Source organism: Gopherus evgoodei, chromosome 3 (assembly GCF_007399415.2).
Source record: "Gopherus evgoodei ecotype Sinaloan lineage chromosome 3, rGopEvg1_v1.p, whole genome shotgun sequence".
Lineage (NCBI taxonomy): Eukaryota > Metazoa > Chordata > Testudines > Testudinidae > Gopherus > Gopherus evgoodei.
The window spans coordinates 108534215-108546091 of NC_044324.1; the positions used below are offsets into that span (position 1 = coordinate 108534215).

The window sequence follows — 11877 nt, forward strand, 5'->3', positions numbered from 1 at the left end:
TGACCTTTTAAAATACAAGGACCTTATATTTAAGTTGTTTTAATTGTCCCTAGTTAAAAACATGTTCTGCGAGATAAAATTTTAAATTTCAGAGCTTTAGGCATATAAGGCTGATCCATCTCTAGGAATTTTAGTCTAATGTGTTGTATTTAACATACTATAAAATTATAAATTGTAAAACTGATCAGTTCCTTACTGAACTGCAAAAATCATAGATCGAAGAATGTGCTGTATATGAAATAGCTTGACTTCTGTGAACTTCAGGCACTGCCAGAATGTTTTAGCCCAGAGTGTGACAGGCACATACCAAGTTGAAGGGCCATTTCCCATTACATCTTAAAAAAGAAGAAGGATGGAAAGAAACATCAGCATAAAGAAATAGCATACTAAGGGACAGGAATTGTTAAAAATGTGTCTGCCTGCACCATTGCAAAGAAAAAAATTTGATACCTACCATGTGTCATTTATGTATGATGGGGCTGGGGATTCTATGATAGAGAAAATTTCCATCTGCAGCTATTTCCTTTCAAAATGCATCCTGCTCTTTTTTCTTTGCTGTTCTCATTTTCCCTGCATTTCTTTTTAACTTGCTCCACCTCATCTCCTTTCCCTGTGCTTTCGTAGAATACATAGGGAGGGAATGCAGGCATAACAAAACCCATTTGGAGGAGGGTTGCTTTTAACAAGACTGTGGGCCACAGTTTAGCCAGCCATAAAGCACATCACACAATCCTACCTGAATTTTAACTTAAACTGTCTTGAATCTGGCCACTGTTCATAGATTGAAAACTGTGTGAAGGACTTATAAAACAAAAGAAAATATCAATTTGACTAATACGTTGTTGAGGTGTCAGTGGGGTACTTCAGATATTGGTAGCAGACCCAAATTGAGTCAACATCTTTATTAATAATCAGGAAGAAAGGATGAATAGTAACATTGTTTTAAATTCTTATGAGTCGGCAAGTATGAATACAAATACAAAGGAAGCTGGAGTGGAATTAGAATGAGCTTTAACTTGAAAATGGCAGGCTAATACATGGGGAGGGGAGCAGGAATCAGTCAAAGGAATGTACTCAGAAAGCAGTAATGCTGCTAAAAACTTTGAGGTGCTAGTCAGCAGCTAAGTGGATGTGTTTTTGGCTGCATACACAGAGGCATCTCATCGTGGGCTAGAGAGAAAGTCTGTATGGCAGGGGTACACCCTCACCTTGTGTACTGCATATACGTTTGAACCCTTTGGTACAAGAAAGATGTCAGAATTCTGAAGACAATTCAGAGAAAAGTAGTAATTAAGGGGCTTCAGAGATTGGCTTGTGATAGCGAAAGAATAAGTGTGCATAGGTTTACTAAAACTGGGATATTCAAAACTAGACTAAGAAAATTCAGGAAATACACAGTAAGGAACAACCCTGCACTGACAGGCGAATGGACAAGGTGATTTAACAGGACTTTTCAGCCACAAGTGTCTTGATTATGATGCATAAACACAAAATCTTAAACTTCCACATTTTGTAGCTGATGCTGTCAGAACATGCTATTTTTCTTCTAACCTTTAAAAGAGTCTGACTGAGCAGGCTTCTAATTGATGGAGTTCTGATCAGTACAATACATCAGCACATCCTTTGCTAAGCACTAGAACATGAAGGTATTAGCTACTGCAATACTCAGTATATGAAATAAATTAATCCCATGTCTTTCTCCAGATGCGGTTCTTCAACTCACTCAGGCTTTGCCTATGGTCAGAATCCTACATTCTCTTCTACTCCCTATAAATTCTAAGGTACAGACAACTTTTTGTGGTCTCCGTTAAATACCAAAAGGGTTTCATGTCACATTCTAAGACATGAAATATAATGGGAGCCTAGGACACACATGCGACTACACTTCTATGCAAATACACAAGCTTGTGAAAGCAAGGGTCTTGAAGCAGAAAGCTATATATATACACAGTACATTGATATAACATTGTCAAGTCAATGTCTTTTCATATTGCCATAGCCAAATCATCAGTCTAATTTCTATAGTATAATGCATACATAAAGGTATTTTCTGCCTTAGCATAATACTTTAGCCAGCCCTGTAACATCAACTGTAAGGAAAACAAGTGCTGCACATTTTGTATTCCTCTTCTCTTTTCCCCAGTGAAGACCTTTACCACATAATACATCAATGTTTACCTTTGCTAACAATTTCTGTAAGCATATATGAAATTATTATACACCTCCAAGTCAGTCACATAGAACACAAACCTTGCATATTAGCACAACTTCCATCTTCACCTTATCTTTCTTGATTAAAAGAAAATTGCAAAGGTTCACATCTTCTAACAAAGAGGAAGAAATTTATTCAGGAGAACAGAACACCACCTTTCTCTTACAATTAAAATTTTACACTTCAGCTGCAATGACAACAGTGTTTCATATTCTCATGAATACATATACTTTCAATCATAGCAATGTTCTAGTTCAAATTTTCAATCAAGGAACTAAGGTCCCAATAGGATAGGGCCCAAACATCTCTTAAACTCATGCACCCAACTGGAGGGGGGAGGGGGGGCCAGAGGACAAGGGAAGATGAAACAAGAATCTTCTGTACAGTTCTCCTATGTAATGCTTCACATGAAGAAACCAGTCCAAAATGTGACTTCCATCCTACAGTAGAGATGCATGCACCACGTTTACTATTACACTACTTTCTGATCATACACTAAACACAGCAATTGCATTCCGCATATATCACTCCTTGTCTAACATGGTCAGAACCTCTTTTATTCTGTATGCTGTATTTCAAGATCTTTGCTTGACTGAACCTCATGCTGTGCATGTGCTGCCACCTAAATATTCACCTCTCTCTCCCTGGTTGGGTTCCCCCACCTGCACCCCCCTTTTGGTGTTGCTTTGCTTTTTAAACTGGGCAATCTCCACATGTTTTCATTGTGGTGGTGGTGTAAACTCGCATCAGTTATCCTAAGAACAGCAAAAATCTATATACACTGCTCTGAAATGTGAGCTCTTCCACGGTCTCATCGTTTTGACTAACTCTTCCGCAAAACCAAACGAACCCACTCCGAGCGGAAGGCACCATTCAAGTGGTTACATGTGAAGGTGGGAGCTTGGCCAGGAAAGTTCTTAGTTTGGCAGAGAAGCTCGGACCCGGACCCCTCCTGTTATTTACCAGGTAAACTATGAGGGCTACCACCGCCCAGAGGAGCAGACAGCAGAAACCAACAGCGCTTCGGAAAGTTGTCCCAACACATATAGGAAACCGCAAGGGGAAAGAAGAAATCAGCCTGATTCGGGACTTGTTTGCTTATTAAAATCAGACTGCGACGGCCCAATCTCTTTTGGCAGCTCCCTCCCTCTCTTTCGGGGGAAGAGTGGGCGTGGGGGGTTAAAGCTATGTTAATACTCGGATTGTTACAACCCAGTCAAATACCCGCCACCACCCCTTCGCGTTCCAAAGCTGAGAGTTGCAGCTGAGGTTTTCCACCCCTTCCTATTCACACTTCTTGGAAACGACCGGGAGCCCAGCCCCACCGCAGGAAATTTCAGGCTGATTTGCTTTTACATCCTAGATCCCCTGCTGTGTGTAAAGCACAAGCCCGAAAGGAAAGAAACTAGACTACACCAATGTCCAGAACATAGGGAGCTATTCCCCCAGCGCTGGGGCCGGAGAGGAGAAAGTTCCACGAACAAAGGGAGCAGCAAGAGCTCCGGCACAAACGCTACCTGGGAAACTGGTTAGATGAGAGGGAGAGAGTTTAGGAGACATTTAAATGCTCATGTCGCTCGCTCGCTCTCCAAGCCCCGCAGCAAGGAGGCGCAGGCCGGTGAGATCCCCTTGGACACCGAGAGCTCCCCAAGTCCTGCCTTCACCCCGTGCGGATTTGGGGGGGGTGCGGGCCCCCCAGAGCCCAGGAGGAAGGGAGCTGCTGGAGGCGAACCCAGGCGGTCTCGCACCGAGCCGGGCTGGAACGCCCAGTCCCCACGAGCACCGCAGCTCCGGCGGGAGAACCCCAAGACAATGCCCCCTCCAGGGCGCCACCACCAGCCGCCTTCCCACCCGCAGCGGGACGCCCGGGGGGCTTCCTTACCTGAGCTCCAGCTCCCCTCCCGCTGCTCCGATCCCCCGGGGGAAGCAGCCCGGGCCAGAGCGGGACACCACAGCCCCTCCCCCAGCGCAACAGTGCACCTTGTGGGCGCCGAGCGGCAGCTGGGCTCTTTCCCCAGGCACCCGCCGCTGGGCCACTTACCTGCCGCGAATTGGGCTCGGGCTGTTCCGAGCTGGGCCGGCGAGGGGCCGGCCAGCAGCACGAGCAGCGGCAGCCAGGCGGCGGCTCCGGATCTCGGCTCCATGGCGAGTTTGGAGAAGTTTGGGGAAGAGAGGCGGGCTGGCCCCGAGCCGCACGTTCCGCGGGCAGGGCTCGCCGGGAACCCCCAAGCAGCTGCGGCCGCCTCCGCGGCCCTCGGGCCCGCCCCCCAACCACCCCGAGGGCAGCACCAGCCCGGCGCGTCCACGCTCGGCAACTGCTGCTCCCCGTAACTCCGGAGTTACTTTGCTGCCGCTCTGCGAGAGGGGAGGGAGGAGCCGCGCGCGCACGTCAAACCCTCCGGGTCCCAGCGCTGGGCACGGGGAATGTGGGACTCCAGCCGGGAGCCCAGACGCCTCCAGAGCGGGGCCCACCAGCGCCTCCTGCTGCAGACACGCGGACATGCAGCCTGGCGGGCGGCCACTGGCACACCAGCTGCTGCTGGAGCCTCCGGCCCCCGGCCTCTCTCGTGTAGCAGCCTCCTCTCCCGGAGAGCGGGTGCAGTTCCAGCGGGAGAGAGAGATGGGGAACGCTTCTGTCTCGGGCGATCGCGGTTTGTTTTCTCCAGCAAGGGGAACAAAAGGGAAAGAGGCTGGATCACAAACGCCCCTGCACTGGCAGACCGGAATCATCCTAGCCACGGGTTAGACTTACTCCGCGCTCTCAGTGATTTGCTTTGGCTGGAGTTCTTTTTCTTTCAAAATATAAATATTGTACTGGGGGGGAGGGTATTATTTCAATGAAACCCCCAGATGCAAAGCTCGATACATTTTGGAGCCAGTCTGTTATATACAGTTATCATTGGGATGGAGGTGTACATATATACACATTCTCTGGCAACACATGTAGCTTGTAATGCCATTAAGTCTTATTTAACTGCATTGGCATTGGAATAAACCATCTACTCGATTATCTCCATATGTACTATATAGGGGCCTGATCCTATCTCTCACGTGTTGTCCCATTGACTTTAACAAGACTGTGCCAGAGCAGGAATGTGTCTGTTTACAAGATCCAGACCTAATATATGCTATGCAGTAAAATCCTGATCCTCCTGCACCACTGAATGCCATGGGAGTTTTGCCACTAACTTGAATGGGCACAGGATTAGGCCCTTTAGGTAAAGGCATCAGAGTTCACATTTATTTACACCAGATGACATTTCCCCCCAATTTTTAAATGTGAATTTGCTTACTGAAGTGTGTTTTCCTCCTTGCATAGTAAGTTATAATTAGGGATGTTACGAAATGATTGCAACAAAACCTGAAACCACTGAAAACAGACCGGTTTTGTTACAGGCTCGAAATTCAGCCCAGGTTCATCAAAAGGCTTACTATGGTTCAAAACCCTTTCCAGCCAACTTGTGCCAGTTGATAGGTTTGCCTCTGTACCCTGCAAAATTCATGGTTTCACAGCAAAACCAGGTGAAACACAACATGTCAGATTATTTTCTCATTATTTGAATACAAAGCACACACAGGTGTGAACTCATGTAAATAAAAATAAAATAAAATATTCTCACAGGTCCTGTGTGAGGTAATGCCAAGATTTCTTCTGCTCTTCCTGACCTTTGGATTTGTGAAAGGGAATTGGAATACAATTAACCTACACCAGTATAGCTGTAATTTAAAATCTAGGCCCTAGTCATTTGATCAGTCTTCTCAGGATCATGGCTAATGTTATTAGCTTTCAATAAATGCACAGAAAACCCAACACAAAGACTTTTCTCTAAAAAGGAGGTGTTGGCTTTTAAGACTTTTACTGTGTAGAGGAATCAGATTATTGTGCCCAGGTAAATGTTTTATTTGGGTGGAGTGATTGAAAACCAATCCAAATGTATTTCTGTGGAATACAAATAGCTGCACTTCAAAGAACATTGAGGCTTTGTTTAAACTGACAGAACCAGAGAAATTCAGAGTTATGTGAGGGGGACACATTAACTTCTGATCTAAGTGCACTGGTATTCTAGGTGTTGCAGAAACAATGGGTCATCTACTGATTTTAGATACATATACTGCAGTTCCTATGAGGAAGGAGAACCAAAGACACTTTGTTAGCTCTAATTTTGAATGTATTGATTTAAATTAACTCATAATATTATCTTCAATTCAGGTTTTTGTATATATACAAAAATAATATATATATTTATTTCAGGGTTTTGTATATATACAAAAACCTGAATTGAAGATAATATTATATATATATAAAGTTTATATATATATAAAGTTGTAAAGTTGTTGATTAGGTCATCTAGACCCCAGTCCTGCAGCTGGATCCCTGTGGCAGACCCCTGAACCCATACTGGCAGATCTCATATTGCCACACTAGCACAGGGGTCCTCCTTTGTAGATCCACTTGCCCGATAGGGGCCTGTAATCCGTTCCACTGCCAATGAATACCTGAAGTACAGTATATTTACAAGTGATTTATCCAAACTAGTTTTCACATCTTCAAATGGTGGAGTCTTCTGATTTCCTCTCTTTCCTGTCACTCAAAGGCTTCTCATTACAGTCAACATTATTCAGGTTATGGAGCAATAAATGGACCTTCTTCCTTCAGAATGAATTCTGCTTCTTAATTGAGAGGAGGGGTCACCAGTGAATAGAGTAACTATGAAGTATATGGCCTTTCCTTCCCCAGGGTATGAGCAGAGAGTCTGTGGTGCTCAGATCCATGTTGGCTCAGAGAGAATTTTTTTTTTAAGTGTAATAAACACACTTAAAAATACTGACATTGACATATCAAGTTTGAGATCGTTAGTAGTATGATGGGAATGGATTCATTATTCTTGCTTTTACATTGTTATGTCTGTGAATGTTTGCTGCTCTTTACTTTGAATTAAGAGCAAAGTACTATACATTTAAATTTACAGCTTGCACTTCTTTAAAAAAATCTTCTGAGCTAAGAGACCAGATGTCAAGTGTAAGCATGAGGTCAACCAAAACAGCAGAGAAATTCTCAGATGACTTTCCCCCAGAATCCCCTGGAGGGGAATTCTGCATTGCATTTGGAGCCCTGAGGAACCCGCCATCTTTAATCCCAGATGATTACAGTCTCCAACTAAGGTGCAAAATAAATCTCCCCAAACTAGAAAAAGCTTAAATGCTTCCAGAACTCCGCTGGATCTCCCCATCCTTTACATATTTCTCATTAAAGCCCCTGCACTGCACTTTTGGGTGCCACTAAATCAATTGGAAACTCAGGAAACTGTGACGCAGACAGACTAAAGAAAACTTTTTTTAAAAATAGTCACTTTCACAAAGGATGAATTTCTTTCTCTAAGGAGTTGGAGAATATTTTTCCTGATTATGAAAAAAAAAGCACTTTACTATATGTATGAACCTTGGTTTATCATTGACTTGTTTGGTCATTGACTGTGTGTATAGTAGCAGGTCTTTATATAGTGACAGGCTGTGGATTCATAGCTACTTAGTTGACTTGCAAATTACTCTAACTGGGGGGCTTTTTATTTCTACCTGTCTTATCATCTAAATCAGATGTGCTTAGATCATACCCACCTGCTGATGCAAGGAAGTGCAAATTCCACCCTCTATACTAGTGAGGGCCACCATTCCTGTGAGGGAATCCACCTCTGGCTAAGGGAAGGCAGAATTTCCACTGCTGCCTTCCCCCGGGGGTTTTGGCAGAGAGGACAATTTTAATCTCTGCCATAGGTGTCATAGAAGCCCCACAAATGGAGGCTGCAACAGGAATATGATGGATCTGCACATCTCTCAGTTGCCCTGGCTAGAAAGAACATTGTAGATAACTTGTACTGCTGCATTCCTCCTCCAGAAACATTTTTTGCTAGAGGGTATCTTTACTGGAGGAAGCTGACATAGACTGTCAGTGAATTTTGTCCCACAATGCCTAGTGAAGGGTAAGTGAGAGATTTCCTTATAAGCCCAAAACCACTTTCTCAGTGTCAAAGATCTAGGATGCACACCAGTCAGGTGCTGCTATAATAATCTAAACAAAGATGCTAAACAGCTGATAGGTATTTTTTGCAAAATATGGTTGCCCTATTGCAATGCAGACAACAGCAAAAATATTTTTTTCACTTAGAGCTACCTGCTGTCTCACTGGGATGTAGAAGAGATTCCAAAAAGGTTCAAAGGTATTTTTTTCAAGTGTCAAACAATTATGATTACATTTTCAAAAGTACACAGCACACAATAGCTCACATCAACCCTTCCCTCTCCCCTCCATTCATCTCCCTCCACTTCATTTAGGTGCCTGAATGGGGTCTGAGCTGTTGCAATATCTGGCCCTTCAAGGCTGCATTCAAGAGCCTTTTGATGGAGACACTCAGGAAGAGAGAGCATTATAGCGATCCAAGTTTTCTTGATAAAATCTAATATTCTCAAGGCAAGGTCTTCGTTTTATTCTGAACTCCGAAAAGAACATCTCAGGAGACCTAGACAAAAAATCTCAGCTAAGTGGATTAGTTTATTGTCCAGGACTCAAGCTAGAATTTTTGAAATTCACTAATTCCATGGACGGTCTATGGCTGAGAACAGACTGCTATAAAGGCTGGAGAAAAGGTGGCAATGCTCAGAATCTTCCTGTCCCCTCTGAAGGGACTTCTGCACATCTTCACACAATGGGTTTTTCACAGCAAAGTAGATGAAGAATGGGAGCGGGGCTGGGAGTGGGCTGCTGCACATTAGTGGGTACAGAAGGACTGCAGAGGCTGCCTGAACTTGAGGCTGGAGTAGTTGTCACTGGACAGCTCCAATGTTACTCCATGAACTGGGTGAAATTAATCCTCCCAATTTAGAGCTTCCGTATACGTGCCCAGCTATTCCAGCTGGGTACTGGGAACTGCATTTTTACACCTGAGCAGTAATGGAGTCATCTTATGACTATTCATCCATCCTCAAGGCTAAGGAAGCCTTTGCAGCTCTTTCACATGATCCCCTATCATTACACGAGAATCAATGGCTGTGTGTGTGTTCAATTATAGAGAGGGCTATGTAACAGTTCCCATTCCAAGCCTCTTGTTCTGTCTTACTCATGATTCTTTGAAGCAACTTTCAGGCTGACAGTTTCCATTCTCTGCCGAAAGGTAGGGGTTTTGTTTGGTTTGTTTTCCTTTTATGAAGCTTTGATAAAAAATGGTGCAGTAATTTTTAAACAGGAAAATGAAAAAATATGCTTTTCCTATTATCAACCAAATTCTTGCAACTTATCTTTGAGCAGCTTTGCCACCAAAAAGGCTGAGAATTTAAATTTAGGATGGAAATAGCCCTCACAGAGGAGCAATGCATGGTCTTGGTCTGGAAGAAAGTGGTTTTAATTTGATTGAGCAATGTCCATTTAGAAATCACAGATTGAGAATGCACAATTACATGTTTTTCTGTAATTTAGAGCTCAATCCTGCATGGTGCTAGTCAATGGGACTTCCCTTGGGCTGAGGTGTTATTCAATGTGAGTAAGGGTATCAGAATCTGCCCCTTACAAAGCAGCTAAGAAGTGAAGCACGGGGCAAGTATACACAGCTATAGGTACATTAAACTCCTTACATTTCATTAGGTTTTAAATCAGTTCCCACCTAAAGTTCTCAGTATGATTTGGCTTAAACTATTATGTTTCCCCACAGCTCCAAGGAGTCTTTAATCTGTCTACTTCTAGCCCCTAGCCGCTGTGTCACAGCTCCTAAGAAGCATCAGAGGGTATTTTGTAATGCATGCTAGGTAATAACATCAGAGAACTCCCTGTTTCTAAAAGTAAACCAGCTCTTTTCGGGCAACTATTTACAGAGATGCTGCAAGTGAAGCTAGCATTCAAGCCATACGCATACAGACTGATTTCCTGATGCTGTCTCTAAAACCCTTCCTTCCTGCAAACGCTGCTTCGCCATCCAAGTTCCAGGAAGACTTCTACAGAAGGAGCAGGGCCGGTGCAACCATTTAGGCAGACTAGGTGATTGCCTAGGGCGCCGAGATTTGAGGGCGCCAAAAAGCGCCCCCCAATTTTTTTTTAAATGGTTGAGCAGCCACTGCTGCTGGGACAGAGAGGGAGTCTGAGCTGCCGGCGGCAGCCGACAGCCCAGGGTGTCCCCTGGGTCAGGGCGCCGCCGTGGCAGCCGGCAGCCCAGGGTGTCCCCTGGGTCAGGGCGCCGCCGAGGCAGCCGGCAGCCCAGGGTGTTCCCTGGGTCAGGGCACCGCTGCGGCAGCCCGCAGCCCAGGGTGTCCGGAGGGGGCGGCAGGCAGCTCCTGTGGAGCTGCCGCTGTCATGCCTGCGGACGATCGGCTGCTCACGCGGCTCCAGTGGACCTCCCGCAGACACCACTGTGGCAGCTCCACCAGAGCCGCGGGATCAGCGCGTGGGGCGGCGAAATTGCCGTCCGCCTAGGGCACTCAAACCCTAGCGCTGGTCCTGAGAAGGCGCCTCACTCTGGTGCACTTTATAAGCTCAGCAATTGGGAAAGGCACCAGCAGGAGAGGGGCTCCCTTATGCGGACTTCCTAGGGTATGTTAGCTAAGTGACATTTCAGTGCTAACTTGCCAAATACTTCTAAATTATGGAATTTAGAAGTGCTATTTGCAGTTGTTTGCAAGCCAGCAGAGCTTCAAAGCCCTAGAAACGGAAACTTTCATGGGTTTTTTTTTAGTCTTTTTCTTTTAACCCACCCTATCATCACCCTCCAAACATAGGAAATTCCATACAAAGAACTGCATTAAGAGAGCATTAACTTTTCATGATTAAGCACTCAAAAATCCAGAAGTGCCCATACAAATTCAGTGCAAATTCACTGGCTAGGAAGGTAGAATAAAATTCCCAACTCAGCCCCAAACCCTTTCCTCTATGCTGACTTAACTTTCAAACAAGAGTTACGAAACAAATAAACTCAAAATACAGGCTAATAACCATCTGAGGTATTTTCAGATTCCATCAGCTGGGAAGGGAGAAACACCTTTCCCTCTTAGTAGCCTTATCAGGCTATTATGGAGAACCTAGGACTTCTTTGACCCTGGGTTTCTTCTATCTGCTGCCCTACCCCTAAGGCAAGAATCCTTATACAGTACCTGATTTCCTGTATGTCACATGATTTCCCCTTGTCATTCGTCTGCAACTACAGCTCCCAGTTTTAAAGGGCCTAAGTGCCATAACAAGTGAGCTGGGGCATGTACATGTGCCCTGAGGGCCCATGTGTTGTTATAGCCTAGTTTAAGGTTGCATATACAAGTATACTCCTTTGTGCATATCGATTAATTAATATTTTTCAAAACACAATATAACAATGCAATTTTTCTGTAACCTTAACTACACATGTAACTTCCAGTACATTTTAGTTTCCTGTTTATTTAGTAATTTATAGCCTCCAAAGTGTTCTGGGTACTTCACGGAAGACTTAAAAAACTACAGTCCCTTCCCCAAAGAGTTTATAAATGGAAAGTTGATCTCGGAAATACTTGTGCACATGATTAACTTTAGCCACATGATTACTCCTATTGAAGTCAATAGTTCTTCTGACTCTGATAAAGGTTTGGGGGGTCATGGTGAATAATCAATTGAACATGAGCACCTAGTATAACACTCTTGCATCTGACGAAGTGGATAT

At 44.4% G+C, this 11877-nt stretch overlaps 1 protein-coding gene across 16 annotated transcripts in view; it reads right to left on the bottom strand.

Moving 5' to 3' along the window:
- The window catches only part of PTPRK (protein tyrosine phosphatase receptor type K), a 626320-nt gene extending 621894 nt beyond the window's left edge, over positions 1-4426 (bottom strand). For 10 of the 16 annotated variants that reach the window (XM_030556279.1, XM_030556280.1, XM_030556281.1 and 7 more), the window contains exon 1: positions 4254-4426. In XM_030556279.1, coding sequence (XP_030412139.1) covers positions 4254-4356 — 103 coding nt within the window. In that variant the 5' untranslated portion in view covers positions 4357-4426. Of the gene's footprint in view, positions 1-2250; positions 2292-4253 lie in introns of those variants that run through there. The other 6 variants (XM_030556278.1, XM_030556275.1, XM_030556273.1 and 3 more) reach the window with 3 other exon arrangements.
- Between the last annotated feature and the right edge of the window lie 7451 nt (positions 4427-11877).